General features: G+C 43.8%; 1 protein-coding gene across 3 annotated transcripts in view; it reads right to left on the bottom strand.

Moving 5' to 3' along the window:
• adck5 (aarF domain containing kinase 5) overlaps positions 1–18,222 on the bottom strand; it is a 126,102-nt gene that overhangs the window by 25,554 nt on the left and 82,326 nt on the right. For all 3 annotated transcript variants that reach the window (XM_063044657.1, XM_063044658.1, XM_063044656.1), the window contains 2 exons: positions 8,020–8,098; positions 562–653 (listed from right to left, as the gene is read on the bottom strand). In XM_063044657.1, the coding sequence (XP_062900727.1) occupies positions 562–653; positions 8,020–8,098 (171 nt within the window). The remainder of the gene's footprint in view (positions 1–561; positions 654–8,019; positions 8,099–18,222) is intronic.

Genomic DNA, 18,222 nt, shown 5'->3' with positions numbered 1-18,222 from the left:
CAGTTCAGAGTAGCATTTGGAGTATTGAGAAAGTTTTGGGTCGCATTATCTATGAAAGAATGTGCTAATATTCGAGAGGTTCCAGAGGAGGTTCAATGACAATGATCCTGGTAATGAAAGGGTTAACAAGTGAGGCATGTTTGATGGCTCTGGGCCTGTACTCGCTTGATTTTAGAAGAATGAGTTGGGTAATCTCACTGAAACCTACAGAATATTGAAAGGCCTGGATAGAGTGGATGTGGAGAGGACGTTTCCTGTAGTGGGGGAGTCTAGGACCGGAGGGAACAGCCTCAGAATAGAAGGATTTTCTCTTAGAACAGAGATGAGGAGGAAATTTATTGCCACAGATGACTGTGGAAGCCAAGTCACTAAGTATACTTAAAGCAGAGATTGATAAGCTCTTCATTACTAAGTGTCAAAGTTTCCAAGGAGAAGACAGGAGAATTGGGTTGAGAGGGATAATAAATCAGCCATAATGGAATGGCAGAGCAGATTCGATGGGCCGAATGGCTTAATTCTGCTCCAATGTCTGCTGGTCAAAGATGTGTTCAGACAACTCACCTTTGACTCCTAGCTCTTCCGAGTACTTCTTCATCGCCACGTCATTGAGAAGGACAATGGAACGCCAGAGCTTGCAAAGGCTCACCCGATCCCTAGAGGGGAACACAGCAGTGAGTGGCCACCGGGTACATTTCAAGGTCAGGCAGGAAATCAGTCTCCCACTGCAGGAACCTCAACCACCCCAGCTACCTCCAGCACCGAGTGGGAGGTGGCGGCAACAGCAGGCAGTCCTCTCTTCCACATGTTTCACCATTCCACGCAATCTATTGACAAACTTCAACTCATTCAGAACACTGCTGCTGGACCTCTAACCAACACCAGGATGAGGGAACATATCATTCTCAGTCCAGCACTTTGCATTGGTTTCTGTATCTCTTCGAATTTATTTTAAAGTGCTCTTACTTGTTTTTAAAGCTCTTAATAGTCTGGGACCAGAGTACATCACAGAATCATTTTCGTTTTATAATCCCACTCGAGCTCTCAGGTCTTTTTCCACTGCTCTCTTAAATTTAAACAATTGCCATCTAAAGATAATTGGCAGGTCAGATTTTTTGAACTAAACTGTGGAATTCAGTACCTAAAACTTCAAGGGATGCAGACTCAGTTGACACTCTTAACCAACAGCCCAAAACCTATTTACTTAACCTTGCTTTTAACTAACGTCTTTTTGTCTTTTATTTTCATGTTTGTACTTTTACTCCCTTGTAAAGCACTTTGAACTACATTTACTGTATGAAGAGTGCTCTATTGATAAGTTATTATCAATAATAATCCTGACTTGGCAGTACCATCACCACACAAAGCAGGTGCCAAGGACATGATGAGTCTCCACTATCCAAAGGCATCGGGACTCAGTAATAAACACAGGCACAGAGAATGTGGCCGTGAAGCAAGCCCCTTGACCCAGTGACTACCAAGCACCAGACCTACCATGTCTACGTTGCATGTTCTATACTAACACATTTTATTCTTCCCCACACTTCTTCCATCAGGCAGAAGATAGAAAAGCTTGTAAAGTTGTACCACTAGGCTCAAGAGCAGCTTCTATTCCGCTTGAGTGGACCTGGGGCCAGCACCAACTCCAGCATGCAAGCCACACCCCACCGCCCGAATGTTGAAACGTTCAGTGTGGGTCTTCAAGCTCCCGTACCTCCTTCCCAACAGTAATAATGTGAAGAGGGTATGTCCTGGGTGGTAAAAGGATGGTAGCACCTTTGGTGAAGGGGCATGACATGTCCAGTCTGGGGCAGCTGAGTCACCTTTGGTGCCCACCAGGCAGAGCTCTCACCTGCGGTGTTTCTGTGCAACAGTGGCCGCATTCTGGTACACTGCTTCAACAGGTGAGCCAAACATCATGAGCAGCACAGATCTGTCGGAGAACCCGTCATTTATCTGTAACTTCTGCCGTGCACTGAACAGAATCAGAGAGCACACTTTCCCTGGATGGGGCTTGTCAGTCATGGTTGGCAGTTCACTTGGAAGGAAATCTCTGATCTCACACCTCCACTGCTTTGCAGCTGTACCCACTCATGGGGGAGGTTTTGGAAGTGACCCACGAGGGATAAATCAGAGCTAGAGACCCTAAGACTGTCATACGGTGAGTTCAACGCTGACTGGCAACTCCTGCAATACTGACGGTGCCAAACTCCATCAGTCTCTCCTGTCCCTTCGGATTTATCAGCTGCGTGGAGAGAGGGAGCCTGCCGCAGGGGCAACAGCTCGCTCTCTGTACTGTACTGCCCTGGCTTTCACATCACGTAGACAGCTGGGACACAACATCCACGGTCGACCCTGACCAATGGAAGGCCTCACTTTCCCTGATGGTTAGTACAGTCCTTGCTGAATTACTAAAACACAGGGACTGCAACAGAAGAAAAAACTAAAATAGGGGTGGGGAGAGACTGCCCCACAGCAGGAAAGGGACGAAGCCGCAGAAATAATTGTGTATCTGTGTCTCTCGTGGCCTTTTCACTGAGGTGGGTTTCACCATTTTGTTCGGTCTTCTTGCGTCTGTCGAGAGACTGAGAGTGGGACAAATGCAGTTATCAGTCCAGTCCTGTGCTAAATGGTTCCTGGAGCCTGGTTTTCATGGAAGCTTGCTCTTGCAAAAGAGCACTGATAGCAACAACACTCTGGAAACTGATAACTTGCCAAGGCTGTCTCCTAATTTCCAAAATAAAAAGACACGTTTTCTCCAGAGTATTGGAGATTCAGGGTAGATTTGACAGAGGTATAGAAAATTATGAGGGACATAGGTAAGGTAAATGCAAGCACGCTTTTTCCACTGAGGTTGGATAGGAATACAACTAGAGGTCATGGGTTAAGAATGAAAACATAGAACAGGACAGTACAGCACAGTATAGGCCCTTTGGCCCACTATGTGGTGCTGACCCTCCAACATCAAACTAACTCTTCCCTCCACACAGCTCTCCTTTTTTCTTTCATCCACATGCCTACCAGAGTCCCTTAAATGTTCCTCACATATCTGCCTCCGCCACCATCCCTGGCAGTGCATTCCATGCACCTACCACTCCTACTGTGAAAAAAACACTACCTCTGACATCCCCCACCCGTCTTCTTTCCTAAAATGATGTCCCCCTTGTATTAGCCACTTCCACCCTGGGAAAAAGTCTGCCTGCCCACCATCTAGCTCTCTTATCACCTTGTACACCTCTGTGAAGCTACCTCTCATCAGCTGTTCAGAATCTGCCTGGTTTGGAAAGCGTGTCTTATAGGGAGAGGTTGACTCTTATTTTCAGTAGATTGCTTTCTATCCAAAGCTTTGAAGGCATTATCAGTTAACTATTTATGTTCTGCTGTGGCTCACCTATCTTTAGAACCATTACTACCTCAAATGATTTCCTTGCAAAAACTGCCGTCCTATCTTCACCATTTCCCTTTATAAAGTCCTGTAATGTATTGATGCTTTATAATTATACTTTCATTCACCCAAATATTGGTCAAATAGCAGGTTGCTCTTCCTGGCTGATATTCTAATGATTATTTGACAACACAAAAACAGTTCAGTCCTCTCACTGTGATTTGTGGGAACTTGCTATGTGTAAAACAGGCTGACACATATGGTTACATAGTAAATGGAACACACTGCAGAAAGTAATTTGCATGATGTGAGTTTTGAAGTGTCAGATTTTATGAAGTGCTCTATAAAATGCTTATCTTATACATCATCTTTAATGGAAAGTCCATGATTCTGTCGTCTATAACCTATCTTCTCCCTTCACGACAATTTTCTTAATTGGGTCCCTATTTATTATCCACGATATTCCTTCGTCCTAAAGCATAACTCAGACATCAAAGAAATATAACACAACTCTACTGACTAGGACATTTCTTACAAACTGTCTGTTCTAGCAAAGCTTGGATGAATCAAATCTTTCTCCATTATCATGTTATTCAAACTATTCTCCTCCAAACATCCGTAGATTTCCAATATGAACCTCATGAACTTTTATTGGTGCACCTTAGGCTAATACCAGAAAAGTAAAGTATTTTACTCAATCTCAAACCGAAGATCTGATCCTCTATCAGCTCAGTGGTGCAGTGCCTCATAGTTCCAGAGATGCAGATCTGGTTTTCTTCTTCTGACTTTTAATGCTGGTTGGCAGTCCAACTTGAAGGTGCATCACCACCACCATGGAGTATGGTGTAGAGAGTTGGGAGATAAAACCCCTACTGGTTCTTTATTAAATGAAAACTAAATTACCCCAAAAACCCCTATAATGAAAGACAATAGTGTGAATTAAATTAAATTCCATAACTTAGTAAAGTTTTTAACTGAAAACTATCAACACTCAAAGATAGTAGTGAAGCCTGCATTTGATTTCTTTCAACCTCATACGCTTCACATTGTAATAGAATGTTTTCAACTATTTCACAATGACAAAACCTACATACCCAGTGCAATGTTTTCCATCAAGATTAAGGAATAATTAAGCATAGTACTGTATGCCCTATTATAAGTCGAATCAATATAATTCCTTCCCTTCTTGTTTTACCCCCTTCTCCCAACAACCCAACAGTTTTATATATAAAGACGTCTCCCTTTAAGCCCATTATCCCACAAGTTTGCCATTGTCCACAATCCACTTACTCCCCTCATCACCTCTATTTGCAGGGACCCACAAGAAGAGGACATGTAAACCAATACTTTTAATATGAAATAAAGTTTCAGGAGCTTCCAGTAGTAAATCTGACCTACTGCTAGAATGAAAGGTGAAATATTTGAGGGGAATCTGAGGGTGGTGATAATGGGGAACGAGCTGCCAATGGAAGTGGTGGTTATGAGTTCGATTTCAACAGTTAGAAGAAATTTGGATAAGTACATGGATGGGAAGGGTACGGAGTCCTACAGAACAGGTGCAAGTCATTGGGTCGAGGCAGAATAACAGTTCAGCACAGACTCAGATGGGCTGAAGGGCCTGTTTCTATGCTGCATGTTCTATGATTCTATGAATCTATTGTGCACGCACACATACACAAACACTCAGTCAAACTCAGAAAGGGCAAGGCCAGCAAATTGCAGGTTCTTAAGATAAGACAACTGGATACATATGGTGGATACATATCAAGTTGATGGATTGCTGACGCACAGCCAGTTATTGTTTGGGGAAATCAGGCTTTAGACTTCCTCTCTGCTCTACCCTCCACCTGTAAACCAAACCTCAGGACTGGCACCCTCACCAGCTGTGCTCTCCCTTGTATTTAAAATGCCAAAGTGGCTGAGAATAAGTAACTTTTCAGTAGGATAGCATAGAAGGTTGTCATAGATTCCAATAGAACATCGACAGGTTGCAGAGCTGGGCTGAGAAGTGGCAGATGGAGTTCAACCTGGAGAAGTTTGAAGTGATTCATTTTAGAAGATTTGAAAACAGAATACAAAGTGAATGGCACGATTCTGAGCAATGTGGAGGGACAGAGGGATCTTGGGGCTCACGTTCATAGGTCGGTCAAAGTTGCCACACAAGTTGATAAAGTGGTTAAGAAGATGTATGGTGTGTTGGCCTTCATTAGTCAGGGGATTGAGTTAAAGAGTTGTAAGGTAATGTTGCATCTCTATAAAACTCTGTTTAGATCACAGTTGGCCTGGCTTTCAGGAACCATTTAGCACTAGATGGGATCGAACACAGAACAGTATAGCACAGTACAGATTATCTTAGATAGGCACATGGATGAAAGAGAAATGGAGAAACATGTGGGAGGAAAGGGTTAGATTGATTTTAGAGTAGATTATAATGTCAACACAACATTGTGGGCCAAAGGGCCTGTACAGTGCTGTCATGTTTTATGTTCTGTGCTCTGTGAGCTACAGTGCGGTCCCATCCCTTCCTGCTGCCTACAGTGATCACCCAGTCTCTGACGACCTGGTCTGCTCATCCCTCTGAAACCTCTATCCTCCAGGGACATTTCCCCTGCCACTGTAGGAGGTGTAACACCGGTCTCTACACCTGCTCTATCATCATCATCCAGGAACCTAAACAGCCCTTCCTGGTGAGGCAGAGACGCACACACCTCCTCCAAACTAGTTTATTGTATCCAGTGCTCTGATGTGGCCTCCCCTGCACTGTGAGACAAGGCACATTCTGAGCAACCGATTCACCCAGCACCCTCACTCCGACCACTATGGCCGCCTGGAGTTCCTAATTGCCAGCTTTTATCATTCGCCTCCCTATTCGCATACTGACTCATCTGCCCACTGGCAGGGTGAGGCCAAACACACTCTAGAGGAACAGCATCACGTATTCCACCAGGTAGTCTACACCCCACAGCTAGAACGCTGAATTTTCCAGTGTCAGGTAACCTGCCATCCCTTTCTCTCTCTTCCTGATCTACCCATTTCTGGTCCAATGGTTGACAGGTTGACACTGAGAAGTGACAGCATGGAAGATCGTAAGAATCCAGAGCCATGATGTTGGATGACATCATACTGGAAGCAGATGGACGCTGGACAAGCGCCCAGTGGCTCCGCAGACAGACGGTAGTGAAGGGGGATTTTGGCATGCTGGCCTTGTCTGTCAGGGCATCGAGTAGAGAAGTAGGGAAGTTATAGTTGAGGTTATACAAGATGTTGAAGGGGCTGCATTTGGAATATTATGTATTCAGTTTTCGTCACCCCATCATAGGAAAGATACCATTACGTGAGGTAATGTTACAGCTATATAAGACCTTGATTAGACCCCACTTGGAGTACAGTGTTCAGTTCTGGTCACCTCACTACAGGAAGAATAAGCCTGGATTGGAGAGCATGCCTCATGAGAATAGGTTGAGTAAACTTGGCCTTTGCTCCTTGGAGCGATGGAGGGTGAGAGGTGACCTGATTGAGGTGTATAAGATGTATTGATTATATGGATAGTCAGAGGCTATTACCCAGGGCTGAAATGACTAACACAAGGGGGCATAGCTTTAAGGAGCTTGGAAGTAGGTACAAGGGGGATGTCAGAGGCAAGTTTTTCACACAGAGAGTGGTGGGTGCGTGGAATGCACTGCTGGCGGAAGTGGTAGTGGCAGATACAATAGGGTCTTTGAAGAGACTCTTAGATAGGTACATGGAGCTTAGAAAACTAAAGGGCTATGGGGTAGGGAAATTCTAGGCAGTTTCTAGAGTAGGTTACATGGTCAGCACAACATTGTGGGCCAAAGGGCCTGTAATGTGGTGTAGATTTCTATGTTCTATGAAAAAGATATGTGAGGATGTTGCCAGAATTTGAAAGACTGAATCACCGGGAGAGGTTGAGGACGATACAACTTTATTCATTGGAGCACAGGAGAATGGTTCCTTCAGGTTGTTTTAGCCTGTGAGGGAGGGTTGGTGGAGGTGTAATGGAGATAAGCTCCCACTACCTATTAAAAGCTCCTAGTGGGGTGCATCTTAAATAGCTTCTGACAACCAACTCCAGTTCTTGGATTTCACATGTGACTTCCACTTCCCCTCCCTCACCTGAACCCACCCATCCTCTCCCAGGTCTTGATCCACTCATTTCCACACTTTATACTACTTCCCTCTGTCTTTCAATCCAGATGAAGAGTCCCAACCCGAAATGTTGACTGTCCATTCCACCTCATCACAGATGCTGCCTGACCTACCATGTTCCTCCAGCATTGTTTGTTGAAAATAGGAGATGCAGGCCATTCTGCCCCTCAGGTCTGCCCCGCCCACAAACTTCTACAGATGTCCTGTGAAGAGCATTCTAACTGGTTGCATTGCCATCTAGCATGGAAGGGAGCAGAAAAAGCTACAGAAAACTGCAAACTCAGCCAGTGATATTAAACCTGATTGTGATTCAGTGTGATTGACAATCAGCTCATCTACCCCAGGGCCTCAACTCCTCTTCTGTGGCAGTTCTCCACAGCCCTCAAGTCTTTTCCTTTTAAAAATGTATAGGTCGGCTAATTGAGTGGTGTCACAACAACAACACCATAATAACAAACAAGAACACTTACTTTGCACTCAGGGTTTCATACAATCCATGGTCCAACAACACCAGTTCTGCTTTCCCATCCGGACCCTTTCGAACCAGCACTGCAGCGAGAAGGGAATTTACAATTTATTAGTAGCGAGGAGGTGAAGGAATTAAACACAGAGTGATAGAGTAACATGGGGAAATCTTCACACAGTCCTTACGTATCCCCAAGCTGGGGCATCTCCCTTTGGAGTGACACAGGAAAATCTTCACACAGTCCTTACGTATCCCCAAGCTGCTGCCGCACAGGTTAACAGGATTGTTAAGAAGGCAGGTGATATGTTGCCCTTAGAGACCATGCCTTATGAAGACAGGGTGAGCGAGCAAGGGCCATTCTCTTTGGAGTGAAGAAGGATGAGAGGTGATTTGATTAACGTGTACAAAATGATAAGACCAAAAGACATAGGAGCAGAATTAGGTCATCTGGCCCATTGAGTATGCTCCGCCATTCAATCATAGCTGATCTATTGTTTCTATCTCCTCCTCAACCCCAGCTCCTGGCCTTTTCCCTGTAACCTTTGATGCCATGTCCAGTCAAGAACCTGTCACACTCTCCCTTAAATACACCCAATGACCTGGCCTTCACAGCTGCATGTGGCAACAAATTCCACAAATTCACCACCCTTTGGCTAAAGAAATCTCTCCACATCTGTTTTGAAAGGGCGTCCCTCTATCCTGAGGCTGTGCCCTCTTGTTCTAGACTTTCCCACCATGGGAAACATCCTTTCCACATCTACTCTATCTAGGCCTTTCAATATTCGAAAGGTTTCAATGAGATCCCCCCCTCATCCTTCTCATTTCTAGCAAGTACAGACCCAGAGTCATCAAACGTTCCTCGTATGATAACCCTCTCATTCCTGGAATCATCCTTGTGAACCTCCTCTGGACCCTCTCCAATACCAGCACATCTTTTCTAAGATGAGGGGCTCAAAACTGTTCACAATACGTACTCAAGGTGAGGCCTCGCCAGTGCCTTATAAAGCCTCAGCATCACACCCTTGCTCTTGTGTAAAAGACATAGACTGAGTGGACAGCCATAGATGTTATCCGCCAGGGCTGAAATTGTTCATACAAAAGGACATAATTTTAAGGTGATTGGAAGAAAGTATGGGGGGTGGGGGGGGAAGGGTGGCAATGTCAGAGGTAGTTCTTTATTAAACAGAGCATGGTGGGTGCATGGCATCTGCCAAGGGTGGTGGTAAGGCAGAAACATTAGAAACTCTTAGAAAGCCACATGGATGATTTTTTAAAAATGGAAGGTTATGTGGGAGGAAAGAGTTAAATTGATCTTAGAGTAGGTTTAGGGGTCAGCACAAAATCGTGGGCTGAAAAGCTTGTATTGTTCTGATAGTGTGGTGACTCCTTAAATCCAATGGACTGGTCATGCATTTCCCTGCTGTTTATGAAGTTGTATCCTGTGAAAGAGGGCTGCCTCATTGATCTACGTGTGTCAAACATGGTGAGGGACAAGCAGAATGAAAGAGGCCACGGGTGCAGAGAATCAAACCCATTTCCCTTGAACACCAATGTTCTTGAACGAAAAGTATCCTACAAGTAATGGATACGGCATAGTGCATCATGGGAAAAGCTGACACACCACTGATCACATCGACAGGGTCTCGGCCCTAATCGTCAACTGTACTTTTTCCATAGATGCTGCCTGGCCTGCTGAGTTCCTCCAGCATTCTATATGTGTTACATTGATATGGAACATTATCACAGGAAAGCAGAATCCATCTTCAGAGAGTCCCACCACCTAGGCCATGCTCGCTTTTCGCTGCTGCCATCAGGAAGGAAGTACAGGAGCCTCAAAACCCACACTGTCAGGGCCAGGAACAGTTATTACCCCTTAGGTCCCACATTTGAAGCTGGTCTAGAAGGTTCACTCGCTTGCCATTCAGGATGAGGTAGTAAATTGGATTAGATGCTGGCTTTGTGGGAGAGGCCAGAGAGTGGGAGTAGAGGGTTGTCTCTCTGACTGGAGGCCTGTGACTACTGGAGTGCCACAGGGATCAGTGCTGAGTCCATTATTATTTGTCATCTGTATCAATGATTTGGATGATAATGTGGTTAACTGGATCAGCAAATTTGCAGATGACACCAAGATTAGGGGTGTAGTGGACAATGAGGAAGACTATCAGTCCTGATGAAGGGTCTCAGCCCAAAACGTCGACTGTTTTCCATTGATGTGGCCTGGCCTGCCGAGGTCCTCCAGAATTTTGTGTGTGTTGCATGGGTTGCAGATGGATCTGCATCAGCTGGAAAAATGGCAGATGGAATTTAATGCAGACAAGTGCAAAGTGTGGTAGAACAAAGGGATCTGGGAATACAGGTACATAATTTGTTGAAAGTGGCATCAGGTAGATAGGGTCATAAATAAAGCTTTCAGCACATTGGCCTTCATAAATCAATCTATTGAGTACAGAAGATGGTATGTTATGTTGAAGTTGTTTCAGATGTTGGTGAGGCATTGGAGTACTGTGTACAGTTTTGGTCACTTACCTACAAGAGAGATGTAAACAAGGTGAAAGAGAACAGAGAAAATTTACATGGATGTTGCTAGGTCTGGAGGACCATAAGACAAAGGAGCAGAATTAGGCCATTCATCCCATCGAATCTGGTCTGCTATTCCATCATGGCTGATCCCGGATCCCACTCAACCCCATACACCTGCCTTCTCACCATAACCTTTGATGTCCTGACCGATCAGGAAACTATCAACTTTCGCTTTAAATATGCCCAGGGATTTAGCCTCCACTGCAGTCTGTGGCAAAGCATTCCACAGATTCAGTCTCTCTCAGGTCAAAAACTTCTTCCTTACTTCTCTTCTAAAAGGCCACCCCTCAATTTAGAGACTGTGTCCTCTGGTTCAGGACACCCCTACCAAAGGCAACATCCTCTCCACAACCACCTTATCTAGTCCTTTCAACATTCAGGAGGTTTCAATGAGATCCCCACATTCTTCTATATTCCAGTGAGTACAGGTCCAAATGCTCCTCATTATGTTAACCTCTTCATTCCTGGAATCATCCTTGTGAACCTCCTCTGGACTCTCTCCAATGTCAACACGTCCTTTCTAAGATATGGAGCCCAAAACTGTTGATAACTCCAAGTGTGGCCTGACTAGTGTCTTATAAAGCCGCAGCATTATCTCCTTGTTTTTATATTCTATTCCCTTTGAAATAAATGCCAACATTGCATTTGCCTTCTTTACCACAGACTCTCCCTGTAAATTAACCTTCTGGGAGTCTTGCACGAGAACTCCTAAGTCCCTTTGCACCTCTGATGTTTGAATTTTCTCCCCATTTAGGCAATAGTCTGCACAATTGTTCCTTTTACCAAAATGCATTATCATATATTTCCCAACACTGCATTCCATCTGCCACTTTTTTGCCCATTCTTCCAATTTGTTCTTCTACAAGCACATTGTTTCCTTATCACTACCTACCCCTCCACCAATCTTTGTATCTTCCACAAACTTTGCCACAAAGCCATCAACTTCATTATCTAAATCACTGACAAAGTTGCGGTTCAAATTCTGAACCCTAAGGAATACCACTTGTCACTGGAAGCCAACCAGAAAAGGTCTCTTTTATTCCAATTCGCTGCCTCCTGCCCGTCAACCATTCCTCCATCCATGCCAGTATCTTTCCTGTAACACTGTAGGATTTTATCTTGTTAAGCAGCCTCATGTGTGGCACCTTATCAAATGCCTTCTGAAAATCCAAGTAAATGACATCCGCTGTCTCTCCTTTCTCCACCTTGCTTGCTACTTCCTCAAAGAACTCCAACAGAATTGCCAGGCAAGATTTCCCTTTACAGAAACCATGCCGATTTTGACTTACTTTATCATTAGTCTCCAAGTACCCTGAAACCTCATCCTTAATAACAGACTCCAACACTTTCCCAACCACTCAGGTTAGGCCAACTGGCCTATAATTTCCTTTCTTTTGCCTTCCTCCCTTCTTAAAGCGTGAATCAGAATCAGGTTTATTATCACGGGCATGTGACATGAAATTTGTTAACTTAGCAGCAGCAGTTCAATGCAATGCATAATACAGAAGAGAGAAAAAATAATAATAAATAAAATAAAAATAATAATAAGTAAATCAATTACAGTATATATATATATATAGAATCGATTAAAAAACATGCAAAAAACAAAAATACTGTATATTAAAAAAAAGTGAGTTCGTGTCCGAGGGTTCAATGTTCATTTAGGAATCAGATGGCAGAGGGAAAAAAAACTGTTTCTGAATCACTGAGTGTGTGCCTTCAGGCTTCTGTACCTCCTACCTGATAGTAACAGTGAGAAAAGCGCATGCCCTGGGTGCTGGCGGTCTTAATAATGGACACTGCCTTTCTGAGACACTGCTCCCTGAAAATGCCCGGGTACTTTGTACACTAGTACCCAAGATGGAGCCGACTAGATTTACAACCCTCTGCAGCTTCTTTCGGTCCTGTGCAGTAGCCCCTCCATTCCAGACAGTGATGCAGCCTGTCAGAATGCTCTCCACGGTACAGCTATAGAAGTGGAGCGATATCTGCAATTTTCTAATCCTCCACAACCATGCTAGAATCAAGTGATTCTTGAAAGATCATAACCAATGCATCTGCTATCTCTTCAGTAACCACTTTTCAGAAATCTGGGATGCACTCCATCTGGTGCCAGTGACTTATCCACCTTAAGACCTTTCAGCTTGCCTTATGCTTTTTCCTTTGTAATAGCAATGGCACGCACTCCTGCTCCCTGACTCTCACAGACCTCTGGCAAACTGCTAGTGTCTTCCACAGTGAAGACTGATACCATTTATTTGTCCCCCATTACTACCTCATCAGGATCATTTACCAGTGGTCCAATATCAACTCTCACCTTCCTTTTACTCTTTATATAACTGAAAAAACTTTCAGTATTGTGTTTACATTATTGGCCAGCTTGCCCTCATATTTCATCTTTTCCCTTCTTATGGTTTTTTAGTTGCCTTTTGTTGGATTTTAAAAGCTTCCCAATCATCCAACTTCCCACTCACATTTGCTACCTTATATGTCCTTCCCTTGGCTTTTATGCATTCTTTAATTTCCCTTTTCACCCATGGTTGCCTACCTCTGCCATTTGAGAACTGCTTCTGTGGGAGATGTCTATCCTACGCCATGTGAACTATTCCCAGAAACTTCAGCCACCTCATCTCTGCCATCATTCTTGCCAGTATCCCCCTCCAATCCACCTGGGCAAGCTCCTCTCTCATGCGTCTGTAATTTCCTTTATTCTACTGCGATACTGATACATGTGGCTTGTGCTTCTCCCTCTCAAACTGCAGTATGAATTCAATCGTTTTATGATACTGCTTCCTAGGGGTTCCTTTACCTTAATAAAATCTGGATTATTACACAACACCCAATTCAAGATAGCCTTTCCCTGAGTAGGCTCAAGCACAAACTACTCCAGAAAGCCATCCCATAGGCATTCAACAAATTCTGCTTTTGCGATCCGACACCAGTCTGATTTTCCCAATCCCCTTGCATAATGAATCCCCCATACAATTGTGACATAACCCTTATTATATGCCTTTTCCAGCTCCCTTTGCAATCTCAACCCCACTTCTTGGCTACTATTTGGAGGCCTATATATGATCCCCATAATAGTTTTTTTACCCTTGCAGTTACTTAACCTCCACTCACAAAGATTCGATATTCTCTGACCCCACGTCACCTCTTTATAAAGATGTAATTCCATCTCTTACCAACAGAGTCACACCACTGCCTATGCCTTCCTGACTGTCCAATCGATACAAAGTATATCCTTTGATATTAAGCTCTCAACTATGACCTTCTTTCAGCCACGACTCAGTAATCAGTGACCTGAGTTATAAGGTAAGATTGAATAGGTTAGGATTGCATTCTTGAGAACTTAGAAGATTGAGAGGTGATTCGATAGAGGTATACAATATTATGAGGGGTATCTACTAGGGTAAATACAAGTAGGCTTTTTCCAGTGAGGTTGGTTGGGACTACAACCAGAGGTCATGGCTTAAGGGTGAAAGGTGAAAAGTTTAAGAGGAACATAAGGGGAAACTTCTTCACACAAGTGGTCCATGCGAGCTCAATTCAACGTTTAGTAGAAGTCTGGATAGGAGCATGGATAGTAGGGATATGGAAGGCTATGGTTCAAGTGCAGGTCATTAGGAGCAGGCTGTTTAAAAGGTTTTGGCATGGACTGGAAGGGCTGAAGGGCCTGTTTCTGTGCTGTACTCTATGACTCAACCATCAGGTCCTTGTGCCAGAGGGCAAACTTCACTCAGCTTCACTCGTTCCATCACTGAACCGTTCCCACAACCTCTGGACTCACTTTCAAGGACTCTTCATCTCATGTTCTCGATATTCATTGCTTATTTATTTATTTTGCTTCTTTATACTTACTGTGAATGTCCACAGGAAAATGAATCTCAGAACTGTATACGGTGACACATATGTACTCCAATAATAAATTTATTTTGAACTTTGGAAACCAATTCTCTTTCACCCCTGTACTCACTGACCCTGAATTGCAAAGGTGCAATGTAATACTTACTTGCAGCAGCACCACAGACACAAAGTATACGACAAGCAGCATTCACAAGAGAAAAAAAAACAAATTAAACACAGATTACACCTGGAATGTGCTGCCTTAGGTGGTGGTAAAGGCAGGTGCATTAGGGACATTTAAGAGACATTTAGATAGGAACATGCATGTGAATGAAATGCAAAGATATGGACATTGTGAAGGTCGAAGGGATTAGTTTAGTTGGCCATTTGATTGCTAAATTTATCTGGTTCAGTGCAACACATGGATCAAAGGGCAGGTAGTGTGCTGTGCTGTTCTCTGCTCTATACACAATTTTTACAAGAAAGAGCACAATTACAACAAAATGCCAATTTTAGTGCAAATTGATTATGGTGTTGCTAAACTGTAGTGATTAGGGTTTAAATTTAAGATTCCTCTTCCTCATTTTTATAATCTCCTCCAAATTAAGACTCAAGAGTTCTTTATCCTTTCTATTCTGGCCTTGAGCTAAAATGTGTCTACCTGAATAAGAAACTGAAGGCCACTCTCAGACTGAAGAAGCGACATCTCAGGCAGCCTCCAACTTGATGGCATGAACATTGATTTCTCCAATTTGCGGTAATTTCCCTCCCCACCCCCTTTCTTCAATTCCTCACTCTTAACTCTCCTCCTCACCTGCCCATCACCTCCCTCTGGTGGCCCTCCTCCTTCCCTTTCTCCCATGGTCCACTCCTCCCCATCTGATTCCTTCTTCCTCTGCCCTTTACCTTTTCCAACTATCACCTCCCAGATTCTAACTTCAACCCCCTCCCCCCTTCACCTATCATCTTTTAGCTTGTCCTCCTTCCCCTCTCTCTGGCACTTTCCCCCTTCCTTTCCACTCCCGATGAAGGGTCTCGGGCTAAAATGTTGACTGTTTATTCATTTGCACAGATGCTGCCCGACTTGCTGAGCTCTCAGCTCCCCCAGCATCTTGCGTGTGTTGCTCTGGATTTCCAGCATCTATAGAATCTCTTGTGATTTCAACCTTCAGAGCCCATTGGAGGAGTTACCAATTTGGAGCTCAGAGACCCGAAGGCAGCCTGTCCTGGGGATGGAGGCCTGTCTGTATGTGTAGATGGGTGGGTTGGAAAAGGGCTTGTTTTGCGGCTGTTGTTGTACTTATGTTGTTCTACTGAACATGGTGGGCATGTAACGTTGGCGCCAAATTGTGTGGCAAATTTTACAGGCTGCCCTCAGCACATCCTTAGGTTGTGTTGGCTTGTTATCACATTTCACTGTATGTTTCCATATACAGTGGCATACAAAGGTGTGGGCACCTCGGTCAAAATTTCTGTTACTGTGAATAGCTAAGCGAGTAAAAGATGACCCGATTTCCAAAAGGCATAAAGTTAAAGATGACACATTTCTTTAATATTTTAAGCAAGATTACTTCTTTTATTTTCATCTTTTACAGTTTCAAAATAACAAAAAAGGAAAAGGGCCCAAAGCAAAAGTTTGGGCACCCTGCATGGTAGTACTTAGTAACACCCCCTTTGGCAAGTGTCTCAGCTTGTAAACACTTTCTGTAGCTAGGTAAGAGTCTTTCAATTCTTGTTTGGGCCATTCTTCCTTGCAAAAGGCTTCTAGTTCTGTGAGATTCTTGGGTCATCTTGCATGCACTGCTCTTTTAAGGTCTATCCACAGATTCTCGATGATGTTTAGGTCGGGGGACTGTGAGGGCCATGGCAAAACCTTCAGCTTGCGCCTTTTGAGGTAGTCCATTGTGGATTTTGAGGTGTGTTTAGGATCATTATCCTGTTGTAAAAGCCATCCTCTTTCCATCTTCACCTTTTTTATATACAGACGGTGTGATGTTTGCTTTCAGAATTTGCTGGTATTTAATTGAATTCATTCTTCCCTCTACCAGTGAAATGTTCCCCTTGCCACTGGCTGCAACACAAGCCCAAAGCATGATCGATCCACCCCCGTGCTTAACAGTTGGAGAGGTGTTCTTTTCATGAAATTCTGCACCCTTTTTTCTCCAAACACACCTTTGCTCATTGCGGCCAGTAAGTTCTATTTTAGCTTCATCAGTCCACAGGACTTGTTTCCAAAATGCATCAGAGTTGTTACGGTGTTCCTTTGCAAACTTCTGACACTGAATTTTGTGGTGAGGATGCAGGAAAGGTTTTCTTCTGATGAGTCTTCCATGAAGGTCATATTTGTGCACGTGTTGCTGCACAGTAGAACAGTGCACCACCACTCCAGAGTCTGCTAAATCTTCCTGAAGGTCTTTTGCAGTCAAACGGGGGTTTTCATTTGCCTTTCTAGCAGTCCTGTGAGCAGTTCTCTCGGAAAGTTTTCTTGGCCTTCCAGATCTCAACTTGACCTCCACCGTTCCTGTTAACTGCCATTTCTTAATTATATTACGAACTAAGGAAACGGCTACGTGGAAACACTTTGGCTATCTTCTTATAGCCTCCTCCTGCTTTGTTGGAACCCGTTATTTTAATTTTCAGAGTGCTAGGCAGCTGCTTAGAGGAGCCCATGGGTACTGTTTGTTGAGACAAGGTTTGAGGAGTCAGGGTATTTATAAAGCTTTGAAATTTGCATCACCTGGCCTTTCCTTTTTTTCTTGGCGTGTGCGTGCGTGCGTGTGCAACGTTGGCAGGACGATGTCTTTTCCATGCCTTTACAAGGCACAGAGCGAGAGAGGGACTGTGTAGCGCACCACTCCTCACACAGACATTTCACAGTATTTTTCCCTTTATTTTACGAGGTCGAGTTGCAATCTCGAACTCAACTCGGCACGGATGGAAAGCGTATTTGGGAGCGGCTCTGACTAGATTCGAACCAGGGAACCTTTGTTCCGGAGTCCAGCGCTGATGTCATTGCGCCACCAGCTGGCCCTCACCTGGCCCTTCCTAACGATGATTGTGAACAAGCCATAGCCCTAACAAGCTAATTAAGGTCTGAGACCTTGGTAAAAGTTATCTGAGAGCTCAAATCTCTTGGGCTGCCCAAACTTTTGCATGGTGCTCCTTTCCTTTTTTTCACTCTAAAATTGTACAAAACAAAAATAACACACTAATCTTGCTTAAAATGTTGAAAAGAATGTTTCATCTTTAACTTTATGACTTTTGGAGATCAGTTCATCTTCTACTCACTTAACTATTCACAGTAACAGAAATTTTGACCTGGGGTGCCCAAACTTTTGCATGCCACTGTACATGTGATAAACAATTGAATTTGAATCTATTACCATCAGTTTTGGAATTTCCTCCATAAACCCTCAGTCTCTCTGCCTTTCTCTCTCCATGTTCCCCTTAAAATCTTCCACTCTCACTAGCTTTGTGGTTATTTTTTTGCAATATCTCTTAGTCTAATTTTAACTGTGCAAAGTATTTTGCACAATTTACCCTTCTTCTTGCTGAAACCTATGTTAGATACGGAAATGCGCTGCTACAGGAAGCTTTTTCTCTTAATAATGGCCCCCACAGCTACACAACCTAGAGGCAAAGGAATTCTGATTGCATTGTGCTGAGCAATTAATTAACTAGAAATAGATGCTACCTTGTTTGATCAAGTATCATTATACAACCATTGCTCTGTCGGTTTCCAGATTAATTCTATTAAGTGGCCTCCTGCCTCCAAGTCCAG

The sequence above is a fragment of the Mobula hypostoma genome, chromosome 3 (assembly GCF_963921235.1).
Source record: "Mobula hypostoma chromosome 3, sMobHyp1.1, whole genome shotgun sequence".
Classification (NCBI taxonomy): Eukaryota; Metazoa; Chordata; class Chondrichthyes; order Myliobatiformes; family Myliobatidae; genus Mobula; species Mobula hypostoma.
The sequence above is the reverse complement of the archived record's forward strand: the minus strand, read 5'-3'. Positions and strand labels throughout refer to the sequence as shown.